Below are 20998 nucleotides of genomic sequence, written 5' to 3' on the forward strand. Positions count from 1 at the left end.
CTTCAGATGATAGTCATGTCCATTATTCTACAAACTTTCAAAGACTTAACATTTATGAAATATTTCAAGGACAAGAAGGATGGTCTTTTGGGGTCATTTAGCTCTGAACCATTCAAAAGGACTATATCTTGTCATCCAGTGTCATTTCAAGAGCATTAAAAAAAATCCATTAAAAATTGATTGATTTACATTCACTGAAAAGAAACTTGCGGTGTTATGAATTCATGGATGTGACTGATCTGTGTGTTGGAATGTGCTACACAAAATTGAACACTTCTGTATACGAACCATCACAAGAGGGCAGTGGGTGGCTCCAGAAGTGGTTCTTCTCACAAACCAGTGGCTCCTCGTGGCTCAGCCTGTATCCTGGGTCACATTGGAAGGAAACGGTGGAGCCGATCGACAGATCATGGGCCAACCTCACACCGTTCACCGGAATACCAGGATCCATGCAGGAGAACGTGTCCAATGTAACCACTGGAGAAATTGACATCAAACCATTAATTCTTGAAAGTATCTTTAAACAACTGTACAACGTCGCCTTTGCAATTTAATCTAACTGCATTATTAAATACCAAACCACATGTTTTAAATGTGTACATGTATTAAGTACAGTATTATTTTGCATGGCTTTGGGCCCTCCCCTCAACCCTAGAAATAAGGGCTGGATGGATTATTTTGTTTGACCCCTCTGAGACACAGTATGTCAGATTCTGTTAAGTATTTATACACAGGTTTGCTCTAGCAAATAAAACATGACTGTTGAGCTACAGAGGTAAATCATACAAGATTTAGGAAACATGAAATGCCAATTCTATTTTTGCAATCAGTGAAGACTTTAGGCTACATTTACATAACTAGAGTTACCATCTCCCAGTAGTATGCCTCCACCAACCAAAATTGCAGTTTAGACAGACCGATGGACGGAATGCCTCCAGTCAATAATAATAATAGTAATAACTTTATTTGTATAGCACTTATATAAACAAGGTTACAAAGTGCTTCACAACAAAATTCATCGGAAAAAAAACAATGAATTATAATAAAAGGTATTCGGTTCAGTCTAAGGCCAGAACAGAAATATGAAAGAGTGCAAACAGAATCTTTAGTAACAATCATCAAAGCAAAAAGCATGTGTCAGTGCACATTTATTTAAGAAACTTTTCTAAAATAAGATATTTACTTTGACTTTTATTTTGCACTTCAGACAATAGCAAAATCTATTTTATACACAACACAGTCGAGATGGAAGAAAAATGGACAAATGCATTGATGCATTAGTGATGTTTGACAGTTTCTCTCTGAATAACTTTGAAACAGCTCTTTTAGTGTTGAAGAAAACAAGATTTCATCTTCATGCAATCCCTTTGTGGAAAAATGTAAGCACGTTTAGCACTGTGAGAAGTTCAAAAGCAGATGGCCAAGGTGATGAGACGGAGTACAAGCATAGAGAGAGAGCAGGAGGTACGGACTTGGTGAAACTGACAAATAAACTTTTCCCCCATACTGCATGTGTTTACATGAAAATATTTTGTCACTAGTTTTGATGAAAGGGGTTCTAGATGTCTGAGAGTGTCAAAGTGTCAGAGGTTTCAGGTGACCCTGTCAAAGAACTAAGACAAGCCAGCAAATAATATCCTTTTCAGTGTGTGGTGTATGTATTTATTTCTGTAAAATTACACCCACAGCACAATCAAATCCCATCTGATAAACACACTCATACAAATATTGTAAGATCTTATAGGGTTCAACACCCCAATGTAATAAACAGTCCAGTGAGACACATTTTGTTTTGCTGATTTTTGCCATGTGGCATTGACTAGAAATTATAGTGTTAGCAGGGTAATAAAATGACACTGCGTTATATACTAGATGTGTTTGAGCTATGGATTAATGTTATCAACGTTAACAATCTATAACAGCCTAACCTGACAGATTATTGTTAGACAACAGGGTTCCTCTTCTGTTTTGCTAGAGGCTTCTGTACAATACTTGTCTTGCTCTTCTTGATATTTTTAACAAAGAAAATGCATGAAGTTTGAACTTATTAGTGAAATAGAGCATTCAAAGATCACTGCTGCTACTGGTCTCTAGGGTGCAGGAATTACGATTATCTTTATTTCTATATCTACAAATCACAACCAAGAAGGAAACTTAAAAATATTGTGCAATACATATGATGTGATAACACTTTGTAGTACTTTTTTGTTAGTGATAACATATAATATCCATTACACATATAAGGAATGATGCAGTGTCTCTGTGCCTCAGTTTATGTACAGCATAATTCACTACATCCCTTTTTTGTTAGACCAATTTCACAAATGAAGTAGGCTGGGTTTCCCTGAAGCATTTCGGCAATAACATATGTCTTCAATTGCAATGGAAAAAGCTAATGTGATCTTACTGTTATTGCTTTCCAATAGCCTCGTTAACAAAAGAGAAATACACTTGAGAGTGAAACATAATAAGACAAAGACACTTATGTTCTGCTTTCAGTCAATAATATAGACATAATGACAAAGTCTGTCTATAAAACACATCTGAGTGACAGGAGAAATTGTGTTTCTGTGAGTAACCGTAAGTATAAGTTACATTTTGTCAGGAGTATTTTTGTATTTGATTTTTCAAAGACTACCCCTCCACATACAGTGGTGTGAAAAGAAAGAAAAGGCTTTCAACCCAAACTCCCTCAACTAGAAAGAAGATTTTACCAGGAAATTAAGCCCTGGACTTATCCTCTTTTGAGGAGAGGTTTGGCTGTAATTGGCCATAGAGCATTATGCTGGGACACAGGACACTTTCTACCAAATTAGCTCTGGTTCTCAATCACATTCCATTTAAGATTCTAGGAACCTTTGTGCTATCTAGTGGACCAGCCGGCCTTTCCACCAGTTTTCATCCATCATAGGCATACTACCATCTGGGATCACAACTGCAGACAAATATATTTTAACTAAACCATCTTGTATGCACACTTTTAGTCACATTACTGCTACTGTCTTTTAGCATTTTTTACAATTACAACACAGGGTGTATTTAATGAGCTACAGTGATTTAACCTCTCACACTACAGACCCTATTAACATGCAAAGAGTGGGGTTTTTAAACTTCTGCTCAGCCTGAAATAATGGTGTGAAGAGTCATCAGTTTATGGGACAACATAATATTCACAATTGCAGCATTGACCTTGGTCCCCCCCTAAAAACAAAAAGCAGTCTTCAATATTTTGCAGTCTCACTCATCAATTTTTATTTCTGAACCCTAGCTGAATAAAATAATTTCATCCTGAGAGCCACAGCTCATTGAGCCAAGTTGTTATGATAACACTCGTGTGCTTGTATTGCTCCAAAAATGTTATTCATAACTCCTGCACCCACAGCATTCCACTCTTACCTTCGTAGAAGATCTTGAAGCCACTGTTTGATCGACTGTTATCGGTGGTGAAAAGCATGTACAGGAAGTTACTGCTACCAAACAGGAACTGAGGGACCTGGGTTCCATTAAATGAGCCAATCAGAGGTGAGAGCAGGTTGGGACCATCATGCACTTCCAGGAAGTCGTAGCTCAGTTCAGTTTGAAACCTTCAAAGTAAAAGGCAAAGAGAGAGAAGCAGAGGATACCATTATTTGTATTCTGGATATCACTTCTTGTTTGACGGATTGCACCATTTAAAAAACAATTAGTCTGTTCTGTCGACTGAGGACATATTCTGATTTTGACAAGATAGATGAGGAGACAAAGCCTAAACAGAAAGTTCCGATTATGCAATAGTATAAGATCAATAAGATCTTGGAGCTCTGATATGGTATGGATCTGTGGTCACCCTCGGGTCCATAATCATCAGACAGGTGACATCAACACAGAGTTCTAATATCCACATTATATTGTGGAAAAATACTTTCAGACATTTTCATAAAGAGACTCGAATTACTGCCTAATGGTTGTATGTCTTCACCTACCAGTGAACTTATGGTTATATAATGGCCTGTCTTAGACATTTTGTGCCAAATAAAAAAAAAAAATCCCTCTAGGCATTTTTGACACATCACATTCACGAGAATGAGACAGATGGACAAAGACAGACTGAAAACATAATGTCTCTAACTATGGCCCTTGTTGGCACAGAGGCCTAAAAATCCAAGCCTCTCTTTGCTATTAAAGCAAAGACTATGGAAAAAAAGAAACGTACTACTTCCTGTATAAAATTAATATAAACTGCATTAATGAGGCGCAAGAACACTAGCTCATTTCAAGCAAGAGAGGGACAAAAAATTTGGCTCATTTCAAGCAATGGCTATAAAATATGAAGATTTTATGGTTTGGGTTTTTTAATTTACGAAAAAAAGATTTTAGAGTAGGACTTTTTTCTTTTTATTGCTGCAATCTGGAAGTGAGCAGCAGCCAGTAAGTAAATTAAAAAGTTATTTAAGGCTTCAGACATTTTTGGAAACTGATTACAGGTCTGCGTTCCACCTCCTGTAACTGTCTGTTTCTACCGCAGATTAAAGGTACCGCCTCTAGTTCTTACATGCAGTACAGTATGTGAAGAAGTATATGAGGGATTTTGGGCTTTCAGTTCTTTGCCTGTGTCTTTGACTGAGTGTGTGTATCTTTGTTCCCACGGCAGAGTTGCTGCAGCACTGTCATACAAACCTGTCAAAGCTGATCTTGATGGAACGGCCAGGTTCAGCCTCAATGACCCACTCACAACTAAGCGAGTCTTTGTAGTAGCCTGGCCACCCCGGGGACAGGATGACACCAGATGGACCAGAGTAGTGACCACCACAAGGAGCTGGAGGAGCAGAGATGTGGAAAAATGGTGGGGAGGGTGGGGAGGTTAAGTTTATGTGGGTGTGGCAGAAAGAGCAAACATGGGTGGGGGATGGATGGAGACGTAAAGTAGAGGTTTTAAAGATGCTAACACTCAGTAATCTTTTTCAAGCAAAATAAATAACACTGAAAGAAAATATAGGATGAGTCACCAAAGGACTGGAGTTACACAAGCACCTGAAAAGAAGATAAATGTAGCCTAGTATGGGCGGACACTGAGCTGTGTGTTCCACATAACCCACTCACTTTTTCATCAAAATTCCCTCTGTTGTGTTTTCTCTCTTCCTTACTCAATAGTTGGTCTATCTGTCTAACAACCACACAAAACTATTGGCCATTCCATTTCAGTACCTTCACATTTGGGAATGAGTCCACTCCACATCACTTTGCTTTCCTCCAGATGGCATGTGATGGTGTCAGCCCCCTGCGTTTTGATGAAGCCCTCTTCACAAACCACGGAGATGGAGCTCCCTAGTTGGAAGCTGTCCCCAAAGCGTCTGGCATTCAACGGTATGCCAGGGTCAGGGCACTCATTACGCCCAAAAGCTTGTAATGAGAAGAAAGAGAACAAGATCTAGTGACAAACATTGTTGTGTGAATGAGGAATGGGGTCTGTGAGGAGTAGGTAGATAAGGGAAATGGATGTAGCTGTCCGTGGGAGAGAAAAAACAGAAGACTACTTTGCGAACGTCAGGGTGACAATAGCCTGCATCTTTAGAACTTGTAGTACCTCACCAGGAGAAAATAACTACAGTGGTGCTGCATTAGATAATGAGTTTCACACAAAGAGAAATGCCCTAAATGCTGTTGTTTCTTAAGGCACTTTGGGTCCCTATGGAGAATAGCTTTTGCTAAAAGCAATCATTAAAAAAACTCACAAAAGAACTAGAGTATTGATGGTAAATGGAACATTCACAAAAATATAAGCGCTGTTGAACTTAATTAAATATAACTAGTCAGACATTAATTGCATAAAAATTGAATTGCTACTGCTTTAGAAAATATTTTATTCATTCTTAAATTGTGTATATATTCAACAGATCAGTCCTGGGTCTCATGACACTGATCCCTAGAGCCTCATTTATGCTTAACATTAGATAAGTAAACGGATGGAGCCTTCTGTCCGTACCCTACATTCATTTTGTCTGTTGTTCTGGACATTTTCTGAAAGCTAAATAGTTAAAATGCATGAAATACATTTCAACAATGGTGGTACTTTTTGAGCAGTAAGAAACTGCAGGCATCTTTACCCAAGCAAAGGGAAAAACTGCCTCTTTCTTAAGAGGTACATCAAAGTAATCTTCTCAACTGTTGTCAGAATCTCTAGACTATAAGCTACACTCTAGTGGATTTGTTGCTGAACAACCAAGCAAATGTAAAGGACCCATATAAGTATATGGGCAGGGAAGGTTACATTATTTGACAAAGACATACGTAAAAGCAGTAGAAATGATCTCTAACCTCAAATAGAAAAAGGCAGGTGCTTGTATTCACTTATAATGCTGATACAAATTGCTATGATTGTTGAAATTAAACTGATCAAACAGTCACTTACTGCTATAGGTGATATTGAAGCCCCGTCCAGACATAGAGTGATCAGCCTGAAACTCTAGCTGCAGTACGTTGCTGTTGGACGTCAGGTGGGAAGGAACTTCAGCCCCTGAGAAGCGTCCGAGTATTGTGGCCCCTAACTGGTCCCCATCTTTGATAGTGAGGAAGTCATAGGGGGGCTCCAGGTCAAAGTCATTAAAGGCCAGGTGGATTCTGGAGCCCGGCTCAGAGATAATCAGCCACACACAGTTGAGGTTGTTCCCATAGCCTTCTGGGTAGTCAGGAGACAACACCGTCCCCATGGGGGCAGTGAAGTTGGAGAAACAGGGGACTGTGTAATGGAGAGTGAAAAATATATAAGCAGCAATTAAAAAACACATGACCATCTACACTGTGGATTCTGCCATGATAGGATCATGCACATAGAGCAGTATAGAACAATGTCAGAACTGTTTAACCACCCCAGCAATCAGGGGACAGCACAGATCCCATGGGTGCTGAGTAGTTGGAGAAACAGGAAACTGTAACGGGTTTGAACATAGAATACACAAAAATACAGACATAGAGCAATATAGGTGCCCATGATTACTATACACTTTCCCTATGGACCCAGATAACTCAACACAAGAGAAGACATTTTTGTTGTGGGTTTGGTATATTTGGTATTTTCTTATTTCAAGAAAAGACTATTTACAGAATAATGTAGGTTTCACTTCTCCAGAGTATTTGTACAGAGTATTTGTACATTACAACAGTGTGTTACCTATGTACAAATCAACTTCAAATAACGAGGCAAGCATATGCTATCAATTTCCTATTTTACATTATGTATATTGCTGTTTACACATAATGCACTGCATGGTCATTTAACAACTATGCAATTAATCCTTCACTAGTTTAATGTCATTGTGAACTTTCCAAGAGCATAAGTAATTGCTTCATTAGCTGTCATGACAACAAGTCAGCGCTGGACTCACATATGCAGATGGGGATATTAGCCGACCACTGATTGTTGTTCTGGCAGGTTATCATCCTCTCCCCTATGAGCTCGAATCCAAACTGGCATTCAAAGCGCAGAACATCACCATTTAAAAAGCCACTACCATCTTGGTAGCCGTACAGAGGTGTACCAGGGTCACCGCAACTCTCTTTGTCAATTTCTGTGGATGAGAGGAGAGGAAGAGAGGGGAGGGATGGAAATGGGAGGGGAGGGGGGGTTGAAGATAAAGTCAAGCAATACTTGCACTTTTAAATACAATGCATCTTTTTCCTCTTTATCATCTATAAAAGTCCAGGTAAAAGGCTGGAAACCTGTTTTTGAAGAAGATATAGAAGAAAGTGGGAGACAGGGAGGCAGATAGAATGACCGAAAGGCAGAAAGGAAAACAGAAAGTGACACAGACATGAGTACAGACAATCAGAGATGATATCAGCACCAAATTCTCTCTACCTTTATAGTTGATCTTGAAGCCAATCGAGCCCACACTCTCATCAGACTGGAGATGAAGCCACATCTGATGGGACATGCTGACAATCAAGTCTGGGACAAAGCTCCCAGTCAGCCTGCAGGGCAGCAAAGAAGACACATCAAACACATAAAAACATATCACTAACCAGGTCTGCAACATGTAACTGTAATTGTATGGTACAATAATATATTCAATGAGGTATTTCAACAGTACTTACACTTGTATTATTGTTTTGGAGTCACCTACTTCCCCTCCATCTCCTATGGTTAGTGAATCATACCCAATTTCAAGGTCAAACTCTTCAAAGTTGATCTGAATAACCTTTTGTGGAACACAAAATTTAAAGTTTGCTTAGTTAACATGCAAAGAGGCAAAACTCACATGCAGTGCAGAACGTGTGTGTACATGCAGTGACATGTTAAATATGTCTTTGCCAATAAATAGAATTATTAAACCTTTACATGAACTTAGGAATACATTGAGGTAAAGACCTCATTTAAAATAAAGCAGAGTACAGAGAATCAACAACATTCCAAAACCCCTGGAAAACACAAATTTGAAACAGCAGAATTTGCTAAAACTAAAAGTCTTTCGAATAAATACATTCAATCTTATTCATGGTAGTCATGTATATAAACCAAACGCTCTCAATTAGATGAGAGTAAAATAAGGGTTGTTTTCACACAAACCATTTCTGTATTTCAAAAAATTAATTATAAATCTACAAACTTAAATTTGACAGTTAATTTTGTTTTACAAATCTGCACATTCAAATACATGAATGCATTCCCCCCCTGCATATGCTGTGGCATGGATTTCATGATCAATATGTCTGTTTGTGCATCCGCAGCACGAATGGAAAACTTTGTTATTATGTTAATTGGGTTGTGAAGTTTTGCTTGTGGATATTTTTAGGGTTGCCCGGGGAATATGATATCTTCTGATGACTCTTGTTATACATGCACACAAAACTTTATTACACATTCAAATTTGAATTTGTAAGACTTTTTTGTGTTTTACAAATTCACACACTTAGAATTAACATTTAGAAAGCATTTTTCATATGCACATAAAAGGTGATAGACATCTGCAGGCCGTGAAATTATTTGTGAACATCACTTCACCAGCTCAGAATATTAATGTTTTACCCTATACTCATTTCCATGTCTTTGGAGAATCTGATTATGGAGACAACTAAACGTTGAAAGACAAGCCTGTTAAAAGAGAGTCTGTGTAATGCCATACACATTTTTACAAGCAGACAGCAAACAATGCTTTAAAAAACCAAGACATTCTTTTTCCACCTCGTACTTCAGATTGCTGCATAATATGCAAATTGCTCTAGTATTTGTATAAAATATGCAGAAACTACCACTAAAAATGGAAGACAAACAAAAAGACTTAACTTTCATGAGATTTTTGAGGGTTTACAAAATAAGGCTTTGACAAAGACTTCACATCCATGCCATACATCATAAACATCCATCAAAGTTCTATAGAAACTAACAGCACTGTTTCTGCAAACTGTCAAATCAAATAATAAGAGCCATTAATAACGAGGTAATTCAATAGTCCCACATTGTCCACTGCATGTCCACACTAATCCTGTGGAGTCAGCTGTCAATGGTACATCTTTTATTTCCTTAACACATGTATACAATGTCACAAAAGATGATATTTTCACAAATCAAACTGGCAACATCTGCCTAGACTAATACTAACCATTAATCTACTGCAGAGACATTACACAATAAAACCACATTACCTCAGCCTTCACTTTGCCTGTATGGATTAGTGATGAAAAGAAGATGTACTGTACTGACATGAATATTGATGGTGAGTGCTCATCCTTAGCGTTATCTTTTCTGGTCATGGCAGGAAAATGTCTGCCCAACATCCACGTGTAACATCTTCAACACAATGCACTCATACACATGATTACCATAATATCACTAATGGACCAAGTTTCGGTGCCAAGAAAATGGCTTGTTTGACTTGGAGAGGGTGACTTCTAAATGAGCACTAGTTGGTTATTGTTTATAAACAGGATAGTACTTAGATGACACCCCTGTGTATATGACTCACTGGACAGAATACCAATAGAGACAAATTTGATGCAGAAGAGCAGTAATGACCATTAGGAAAACAGCTTTGACCTCTTCACTTTGGGGAAAAGCTGGTCTCATTTAATCATTATTTCTCTCCATTTCTGTTTACCCAGATGAATGAAGTGAATCGCTCAATTACCACCAGCCACGGATACACTGGTGGCGTAGTGAGAACCGAAAATGGGATCCCGGTGCAGCTAATATATTAATGAGTGACACTCACGATGAGCTTAAGTCAAAACACATGCATTTTCTATGTAACCTTTTCCCACCATGGGAAGCCGTTGGAAAATAAATGCACTTATAATACAGATACAGAAAGGGAGTGCCTGGACAAATACTGCATGTTCTAATGTAAAAGGTGAAGGTTCACTCATGGTGCAACAGAAGATTGCCTATTTGTATTGACTCTACAACTAATGGGGAACTGTTACACTTGTTAAGCAAAAATACAAGTGGGACCACTTATTTTAACTCTTCTTTGAGCTCTCTGGGATTTCTTCGATAAATGGATCTTGTAAAGTGATTATTTCATCTTTATTTAGAGTGCAACTGCTTTAATTATGCTGTGAAGCAGATATGAATGTGTGACTCAAACCATCAGAGGAGAGAAACAAGTCAGGTTGTAATATTGTTGGGATACCTTGTTTGGATCACTGGCTGTGATGATCCACACACACTGGGAATTACTCTCATACTGGATAGGGAAGTTAGGGGATGTGAAGGTCCCTGATGGTCCCTGTAGATTTGACCCACACGTTTTCACTGCAGCCATATAAAGATAAACATGGAGACACAGACAATGCATATAAGAAAGATTCAAAATAACGTTGAACACAAATATATACATTAATAATATATCAATGTTCAGTATGCATAGTGTAAATAATCTACAATATCTACAAGTCAGAAATAGGACTTCTAAATTTACAATAAATATTGATGGAAAGCCAGAGTAATAATTCCTGCATTGTAACACGATAGAAGGGTAATTTATTGTTTATAGAAGGTCTATGAGCTGCATTTCCATTAATCAAGTCCTAAAAGGTGCTCAAGTTATTACGAAACATAGAAAAACAGGCAGAGCATTTTGGAAATGAAAACGTAGAGTGCTGCAGCAGAGGCTTTCATACATAATTAAGAAATAAACTGTCCTCTATCCGCATTGAGCCTGTATCCAGAGGCACTGCCTTAATCAAACTGTTTTATTATTAGCTCTTCAGTAGCCTTGCTCACCCTTGCAGACGGGTCTGTGGTCGCTCCAAGCAGCGAAGACTTCGGCTACACGCTGGCAGGTAATCGTTTTGGAACCCTGCAGCACATGGTCTTCATCACAGGTAAATTGAGCAGTTGCTCCGATGCTGAGAAGATAACAAACACTGTTAGTGCCTGGAAAAGCAATCAATGCCTCAAATATGACTCCTGATCAAATATGAGATGCATTATTTTTCATGTCATTCATTACAGGTTCATATGGGACAGTGGATCAATACATTCCATTCAGTAGATAAATTGGCAAATTGAACCACCCTTATTTTCCATACTTACATACAGCCCACTATGTCTAGACTGTGAGTCCACTGGGTCAGGAGACACTTAGGCTCGGAGCGTATATAATTTTATATTTTTTATGGACAGAGAAACATAAACTCACCTGTGGCACAAGTAACTAAATCTCTGGTGCAACAGGCTCATTAAGAGATGGTTTCTAAAACTGTACTATTAGTATTCTGTTCGACTCACAAGACAATCAAAGATGTATACAACGTTTGTTTAATGCCAAAGTAAATAGTCTTAAAATTGATATTTGTGTTCTCCCCTGAAATACAATATAGTATGTGGATATTGTGATTTTTTTTAAGAGATAGATTATATTCACAAGAGGATTCTCCATGGCTGATGTAAATTGTAAATACATCTACTATGGCAGTAATATAACAAAGTAACTGGATGTTATAACTTGGTTGGAGAGCCTGTTTTTCTAAATCCAAGCTCCTTCACTTCAGCTGCAGAGGCGCCAAATCACCTGAAGTCAGAGCCAATCCGTTTGCCATTCTCCGGCTCCCCCGGGTCAGGGCAGTAATTAGACACCTGTTTGATTCCTCCTTCATTCACTGAGTGAGAAAGACAAGGACCAAGAACACTGTGAGAAAGACACTTTCAATTTCCAAGCGTCATACTTTCAGAAAAAAACACCCACTGCAGTGGAAAGCACTCGGAGGATAGATAAATCTGACTTTGAATGTTTGTTATGTTTGGTAACAGAATTTGCTTCCAGGAAATCACGCATGTAGTTGGACAAACCAACCTCATCTCTCAATGTCAGGGAGTATCAACTGCCAGTTATTTGGCAGCACTGTTATAAACACACATTTGTGAGTACCAAGGGTTTTACCCTTGTAAAAGCAAATCTCTTACCTGTACTAGACAATATAAAGGGAAATGTATCTGGACGTGGCAGGGGATAAGAGGATAAAATGACCTTTAACTATCAATTGCTAGAAAAAGTCTTGCAGATATGGTTTCATAACCTTTACCATTGTAGGAATGTAAGGTGCAAGTTTTGAATCAAGCCATCTCTCTATGTTCTGATCTGTAAATCAAACACCTGATGCACTAGAAATGAAATTCATGAAATATGTAGTATCACAATTTTCCTTAAGGTTCGCTGTAATATTTGCGATAAACATCAACCCACACAGAGACCCATCTGTTTTAATATTACTATGGTACTACCAGCAAGCGGTTTCTCCTTTGACTTCTTTCAGGAAGTTCATTAGCTTTGAAGTTAATTGTTGTGGGTTATAATGCAGTTATGAGTTCAATTATATGCAATGAATCCACAAGGCAAATGAAGCATCTCTTCAGTCTTTTAAATGATATACAGTATTGTCTCTTAAAAAAGATTACAGCCCTTTGCATTATTCATGTCTCCATGCAATGCAGAATCAATGACACATAAGGTAATAAAGATTACAACCTGTTATCACTGGAATGTTTAGCACACTGTGGAGTTAAAGGGAATTGTGTTTCTGATTTATGTTAATGACAGAGCTCCGCAAGCAATTAAAATGCGTTCAATTCAGTCTGAGTGTACACAAATCATCTGCGTGAGAGGTCACTCAACCTTGACTACCGCTGTGTGTGTATAGATCACATAGTGAATGAACATAAGTCAGCCTGATGCATTGCTTCAATAGTGCAAAATAAGACACAGGAAGTTTTGGGTATTTGTAGCTGATCAAATTTAGCATTTTGCTGCAAGATAAATTATTAATCCCGATCCAACTGAATTCAGTTCTATCAGGACAGGAAGTCCGGGACTGCAGGGGATACGGAGTACCAGAAAGAAAAAGAGACTGCACTTCTGCATAATCTAGTACTGTATCTTAATTCCGTCACCAAATGATGCAGCAAAAAAAAAGAGACAAGAAAGAAAGCAAGTCCTACATAAACAAAAAATCCAAACAATGAAACAGTTGCATAAGAAAAATAAAAGACTTACTCAAAGACAGTTTGTTAGTGTTGTCCTTTCCTGGTAATAATTTTACCCCTCTGGATTTAAGCTCTCCAGAGCTTTTCACTGGTTGAGAGCAACAGAAAGAGTTCATTAGATAACAGAAGTTACAGTATTAGATGTGAGAAGATACAGTACAAGTGTTTCTTTCTCTGGATAATATTCAGCCCTTTGAAGAACATCAACATGTAATTGCTACTGGTGTGGATCTTTTCTCTGAAGATATGAATTCAATGGCCCTGATGCTTTCCTAAGGGATACCTTGGCAATTCTACAAACTCTAAATTAGTTTTTCATGTTTGTCTGTTCATATAAATCAGATATATTAAACAGAGGATTGAAATTGATTGGTCAGAGCAGATTTAACGGTTATAGCGTGTGGGGGTGAAATATCACGCAGAATCAAAGGGGAGAACAAGACCGGCAATTCTACAAAACTTAACATCGTCTTATTAAACACAGCGGGCGCTGGATTGCACACAAATGCCAGGTAATGCAAGTAGCTGTCATAATTATGATCTATCAACAGAATATCCAAAAGCAATTAATGATGCATCAAGCAAGACATGCTATTGCATTGGGTCAAATGCCTTTACCGACCACATGAGGACTATTCAACTGCACACTGCACTCAGCTCTTCTCTTCACTTGAAAGTATCTCCTATTTGTATTAAAAATAAACTCATATAAAAGCTCAACCACTGCACAACAAGACACTGCAAAAGATGAGAAATGTGATTTTTCATGCAATTGATTTTATGTCTTCCATTTACTGTATTGCCACACATGCACTTTATTGAAAGTTTTTACAGAGCTGGTTATGGTAAAGTTTCAGGTTTATTATCTGGCTTGGGGCCAAGCTTTAAGCCTCTGTGTTATAGCATATGAGGCACAGACGCTAACTTTAAAGCCAAGCCAGAGAACAATGTGAGGGCAATGGATTACTGAGCTCCTGGAGCTGACTTTTATCAGAGGAAGTAGTAGAGTATATACAGAATTTATCTCTCAAATATTTGATTAACTTAGTCCTTTGAAGTCAATGGTTTGAAGCTGAAAAGGCATCAGTGCCCTCTGCAGAGGGGCATTAATCAAACTGTTTAATATTCAGTTAACAAAGATCAAAAAATGTTTTGTAATTACACCGTGTTTCTCCAGGAGAAGGGGACCTTCTATTACCATGTGCAAATTAAGTAATCGTGTCTTACCTTGATACTGAGCCCTGAAGCCTTTGTGGCGGTGGTTGCTCTCTGTCACAAAATGGAGCCGTAGCCAGTTTTTGTTGCTGATGATGGGAGCTGGAATGTTCATCCCAGTCATCCTGAGTGGAAAGAGTCACAAATAAAAGAAAACTTGTGTTAATTGTATTAACTTTATTTCAAACAGGTAGCTTTCCGGTCATTGAAATCCGTGTGTGTGTGTATTTTTAAAGTGGTAAGACAAATAGGCTGTGTCTGTATTCAGGGGCTGTATTCAGGGGCTGCATTCTTTGGCGGCTATATTTGAAGACTAATTGCATCACAAGGCTGCTTCAAATGCGTCATTCCATTTCCGAGAAACAAAGGCTCCAGTGGGTGGATTCTTCCCCCAGCAAGTGATGAGATGCCCATTGCTTAAGTATCATGCTTTAACTCAACCAAACAGACTGTACACATGTTAGGAGAAAGGTCTGTATAGAAAGGTCTGTATGCTTTACCTACTGTATATGTGCATGCATGTATCATCATATATGAGGCTGTCTCTGTGTGTCTTTCTTAATATTGACTTCAGCGCTTTAAAGCACAAGTTGTATTCAGCGTGTGGCCATACCATCAGACACACTCAATAATCATAGAGATTGAAAGCTGCCAGGGGCCTTCTCGATTGTCTGGCTAACCAGCTCACTTTTTTTTCAATTGCCTTTCTGTTCCTGCACCGTACCCTGTCGTACCACAGTTAATAACGTACAATGCCACTGTAGCTTTTAAACAGAGACTTGGGACAGGCTGAAAGAAACATAAAATGCATCTATCAGACAGATTAAATGTTGTCACATGTTGAATTTTAATTGATTAGCAAACTGCATGTGATTTTTTGAAATACTTATATAGTGTTTTTATTTCAATTTATCCATCGTCAGGGGAGATGACCGCAGCTATCATGGGGGAATTAAAAGTTAATTGATTTTCAAACAAAAGCTGACCTTTTCTTACATTGCATCATTGATAAAATGCTAATGAACCGTCTGTATGGGGCAGAATGAAAAAGAACAGCCTTCAAGTGGCTGAACTATGCAGAGGAAACTGCCTACAAGTTTCCTGCAGTGGAAGCTGCAAATTATCACAAAATTTCTGCCTGAAGTCTTAAAGAAAATGGATAGTGACAATAAAGCTATACCCATCAGGAAAGAGCTCGGACACTCCAGGCAGCACAGGAGTGATGTTACGAATTTGGGACCAGCAGAGGTGAATATATAGCTGTCATAATGGCACAGAATGGCAGGGCAAGTGAAACATGATGTGTCCTCAACTGTAAATAAAGCCTTGATGACAGAGGACTTTCTCCAATGGTTATTATTTGTATTTATAGAAAGCAAACTACTGATTTATCCAATACAACCCTGCATGCATAATTCCCCCTGTTACGTTCAAGTACAAAGTGAAGAAATATATTTTTGATGCCTGGTTTCCAAAGCGGGAATAGACTCACCACTCCCTTCAGCAACTGTTCTCCCAAATGAACACAAATGTGCACATAGGCTGGAAGCCATCAAAGAAAGAAGACTTACAGCATCAGATGTGACCTGAGAAATTGATGACTTGTGTGCCTGAATGTGCTCATGACTGCATAGGTCAAGATATTAAATGCTGCGTCATGTCAGTGAAAACGTTCCGTGACCGATCACTGACATCACACCATTTTGTTTCTCAAGTTGTCTTTGTATGTCCAGTTTGTGATTAAACTTCAACAGCACCTGAATGGTTGCACAAAATAATTCACACAACCTCACGAAATATTGATGCACATCACTGCTACTTGTCATTGTTAGTGTCATGGAAACAAATGCATTACTTGTGGAAAATGGGCAGCCCAGTCTCTTTAAAATAGATAAGAACAAGTGAGTGCTGTCTACTGTTTTCTTATTGTATCTCCTCCAGTGCATACCCAGCGATAAAAGATGAGAAAGTCCAATTGGGAAAAAATGGATTCCTCACATAATGCGTCATCCTATCTCTGAGGGCTCACTTAGGCTGTATATTTGGTCCATCATAGATATGCAATATGGTTTTTGGGAGATTACTTCTTGGCATGAGTGCAGTTTTTTATGTGCTTGGTTTCATCAAAGTTTTAAAACGCTTCATATCATTGGGGCTGCACCAGGACTAATGGTAAATTCGAATGTCAGTTTGTGAAGCACATTGAGGAGTTTTCATAAAGTTGGAGTATAACGTGGCTAATTTGGTAGAATGAGGGGTTGAAGGGAGCATGGCAATCTCATGAAAAATACCAACATAAGGACTCCCAATGATCAGGTACGGTGGCCAAATGTGGCCTTGAGGCCAGAGTGATAATCTGAAATCCTGAGTGCGTCGACTCTGCTTCACAGAGGCAGCGTATACGTAGGTGCACCTCAGATAATGAGCGATCAATTCAAATTTGTCAAAAAAGATAAGGCCTGGTGATTTTGGCTTTTACTCCCACACACATTCTATAAAATCTGACAACAGGGAGTATTTGTAAGAATATTTTATGTGCTCTCTATCCTTCATCAAATTACTCCCTCTTCAGAGGCTGTTCAGGAGATGTGCTTATACAGCTTGGTGCCTGTCAGCCAGCAGATTGGCTTCTGAAAACAGTGAGCCATGCAGTCACTGTATACCCAGTAGCCTCTTACATTAATTGCCCTGGTGAAATACCTGGGTCGACTGTCAATTCACATACTTTCGATTAAAGATTGCCTTCCTCAGACTCTGATCGGAGAAGAGCACGTCTTGGAGGCATTTTGATACTTTGCCTCGGAAGATCAATAATAAATCCCAGAAAGAAGAAATTGAATCTAATACATATGGTAATTTCAACCTGCTTTGAATATTGTAATCTTCCTCTGAGAAGCATTTAGCCAGTGTTCATATTCAGTGAACCAACCAAGACGTTTCCAGATTGCTCAGTGAACAAACAGTCTTTCCTGGACTCTCAGCTTTTTTTAAGCAGGTTTACAACATGCAGAATCAATGCTAATCAGGAAAATATGAAGAGACACTGGATGATATAAAAAGTAGAACATTTTTGGATTGACTTCCACAATGTGTAGGTAAAACACCGTATCTCATATCCACAAAGCCTTCCAGGTTTTATGCCTCGTGTCCACATCTGATATAATGAGTGACATGTAATCCACAGCTTGTTGTTTTTGCCCTTTGTGAACAAGGCTGGACAATCATATAAAAGGTCAGATGAATAGAAAAGAACTGTTTTTCTTGGTTGAGAAAGACTCCTATGTTGGCTTTTGTAAAAAGGAAACAGATTTATTTTTTTTGTCTATTCCCACTGTGATTGATGTGAAGCCTCACATCAACCTTCCTCAGCGTGACAGCGATGGAATCAATAAACTAATTTGCAGAGATCTGATAGAAATCTTCAATGGATGAAAAGGATAAAAGCTGCTAAGATATGTCAGCAAAATATATTTTCATGCCCCAAGGACCTGGATTTTGTGGACTTTCAACTATCAGATGTTGTTTTTTTAGAATTAGCAATCATCTATCATCTACTTTAAGAAAACTGGTTGGCAACATTGGACTGTTCAAATGTTACTATGTTTTCCATTTTATACTATACATAACTTTAAATTTATAATCAAAATATATTATTTTACTTCAAGCAAGAGTCCTACCAGGTCGGGTACCACTTAAAATAACAAATTCTCAGGTACAGACACAGGTAAAAACGTCAGGCAGCCGGTGAGAACTTAAGTAATTAAGTAATTAGCTTTTGATAGCCTGGACGAGGTACATTGGCAAACTGGAGGACAAGAGGGCCAAAAACGTATTTGATGTAAGTGACTGTGTATGTATGTGTGTGTGTTTAATCACAGGTGACGGGTCGGGTATGGTACGGAGCTTTGTTGGTGCCCGTTTGCTAAAAATGGACCCATCCAGGAATCTGGTAAGAGCTGTCTAACACATAATTCCAATGGTTGAGCGCTGCAGACTGTTAAGACTATTAGTGATTGAAGCATTCAAACAAACTGCCTTCAAAGTGTTCATTTGGGACATAGAGAAATATCACTGCCACCGTCTCCCAAAGCTCCTCCATAACTTTCCCATAAACATTTCAAACTGACATATTTACAAAGCTAACGTATCCCAACTTGCCCTACTCCTAAACCATTCAGTGTTCCCTGCATGGAGGAATCTGCATTTAATGTGACTGCACTTATTTATTCTACTTTTTTTCTTTTAATCTCTTTGTGGAATATATTTGTTGATCCAATTGTTAATCATGTTCAGAATAATTACTGTGAAGTGGACTTATTACCCAACACAAAATTAATTATTTTGTCAGGGATGAAAGTTTCTTAATGTGCAAAGTCATTTTTGCCATCCATTTTTTTTTTTACTTGTGTTTAATACTTGATAACCATCTGCATTAGCACAGGTTACGGGAGGATAACAAGTGAAATTGGGTCAGGCTTTACAGCTATTTGCCTAAAAAAGGCTAAGAGGAGATAAATCTCTCTGACTTGGAGCTTCCTGGCTGTCAGTCGTCGTTAAGCACTTCTAAAGCTCAAGGGTAAATTGACAGTTTGCTTGTCTCCGAGCGCAGCTGGTGCTATATGTTAGGACGCTTGAAAGTTTAGCTGTCCAATGGCCTTGTACACAGTCATAGACACACATAAAAAGAGGGGGAGCAAGAGCAATGAATTTTATGTGCATGACAGAATTGCTCGCTTTGAATCGTGTTTGTTTGCTTGTCTGTTTGTTTACCTGGCCGAGTCGAAGCCATCTCTCTAAAATTACGGCCCCACTGCACTTCAGCTCACTGGATTGCAGGGGCTTAAAAAAAACTCTGCCTGACATCTTTTGACATTTGGTGACATGGAAAAACATCATTTTGGAGTTTCAAAGAATTCAAGTGATGACTGGTGGCTGCTCATCGCATTCACAAGTGAAACGCCAACAAAAAAATGTGCTGCTTGTTTAACCTGATAAATAAATAAACACTGTGTAGTTGTTCTCCTCTTTAGACACTACACTGGAACAGAAACTGAAATTAATATTTTTAATCACACAGAATTGTACGAGTTTAACAGCAGGACATGATGATGGGAAATCTAAGATACAAATGTAACCATATATTAAACTCTATATTTTATTTATTAACTAGAAGAACCGCACTGTGGTTGTATGCCTCCACCAACTGATGCAGTTTCCGTGAATATATTTTTACTTATTTTTTTCCAGATTCATATAAAGTCACCATGACCTTTACCCTTGACCACTGAAACATAATTACTTTATATTTGAGTCCTAGTGACAACTTATTGAAAAATGAAGAAAAGACCTCAAGACGGTTTTATATATCACATTCAAGAGGCCCAAAACATGTTTTTGAGGCCACCATGACCTCGCCAATATGTTAACATGAGGAGTCGAGGACAGAAGTCGGTCTTTTCTGATCAGAAAACAAAAACGGAACATAAACAGAAATGAAATATAATTAAAAATGTAACCACATAGAACCATTTTCTTTAATTCTGTATACAGCAGTAGACACAAGAGTTCATTTTAAAACTGTTATACTTCAGGGCGGGTTACCTGATGGTCTGTCAAAACACATCAGTGTCATCTCACTGTCACACTCTCTTTAGCTGTGTCAACAATATAATACTTAGTAGTTATTGGCACACTCTGAGCACCGCTCCTGTTCACTCTCTCTATCTTTCTCTCGCTCACTGACACAGTGTCTGCCTTCCTCTCCAACTCCAGATGACAACTCTCAGGGACAACAAAGCTTGAAGCTCAGTGACTGATTAGAGCTTCTTTCAGACAATTATAATGAATGCCCGACAGGATCACTTAAACCTGGTGGATGCTCCCATTTGCACAGGACGCAGAGGAGACGGATAACCTTATCTCCAAGGTTGGGGGTCAAACCCATTTCATATTTCCTTGTTTCAGTTGAGAGTGACTTCTAAATTAAGCCTACAAGAAAGCCATAAATGAAAGTGTCTGAAAGCTGCTTTTTAAACCAAATCAGAATTATGCAACAGAGAATCTCGTACCTTCTCTGTGACTTGACTTAAATTAATTCATTTAGAACCACATGGAATATTCAAATTGTTGTGTGCATGCAAATATCAGAGAAAAGTCATTAAAAGGTGGCTAGCTTCCCTATGCTGTAGCTTCCAATGCATGCAGCTGACTTTAAAGACCTGATCCTATAAAAAAATTACATGGTCACAATCAACCATACATACTGAACCTTTGTTCCTTTACATGCTTTGAAATCTTAGCAGGCAGACCTCCTCGTTATCCAAAGAA

At 38.4% G+C, this 20998-nt stretch overlaps 1 protein-coding gene across 5 annotated transcripts in view; it reads right to left on the minus strand.

The window, feature by feature from the left end:
- Positions 1-20998, minus strand: part of LOC109632040 (CUB and sushi domain-containing protein 3-like) — a 205402-nt gene that overhangs the window by 129150 nt on the left and 55254 nt on the right. For 3 of the 5 annotated variants that reach the window (XM_069537718.1, XM_069537719.1, XM_069537717.1), the window contains exons 6-18: positions 14684-14796; positions 13467-13544; positions 11988-12075; positions 11198-11322; positions 10605-10726; positions 8071-8174; positions 7835-7947; positions 7362-7544; positions 6389-6715; positions 5185-5379; positions 4657-4795; positions 3397-3584; positions 289-477 (exon numbers count right to left, since the gene is read on the minus strand). In XM_069537718.1, coding sequence (XP_069393819.1) covers positions 289-477; positions 3397-3584; positions 4657-4795; positions 5185-5379; positions 6389-6715; positions 7362-7544; positions 7835-7947; positions 8071-8174; positions 10605-10726; positions 11198-11322; positions 11988-12075; positions 13467-13544; positions 14684-14796 — 1964 coding nt within the window. The remainder of the gene's footprint in view (positions 1-288; positions 478-3396; positions 3585-4656; positions 4796-5184; positions 5380-6388; positions 6716-7361; positions 7545-7834; positions 7948-8070; positions 8175-10604; positions 10727-11197; positions 11323-11987; positions 12076-13466; positions 13545-14683; positions 14797-20998) is intronic. The other 2 variants (XM_069537722.1, XM_069537721.1) reach the window with 1 other exon arrangement.

The sequence above is a fragment of the Paralichthys olivaceus genome, chromosome 13 (genome assembly GCF_024713975.1).
Source record: "Paralichthys olivaceus isolate ysfri-2021 chromosome 13, ASM2471397v2, whole genome shotgun sequence".
In the NCBI taxonomy this organism is placed as follows: Eukaryota; Metazoa; Chordata; class Actinopteri; order Pleuronectiformes; family Paralichthyidae; genus Paralichthys; species Paralichthys olivaceus.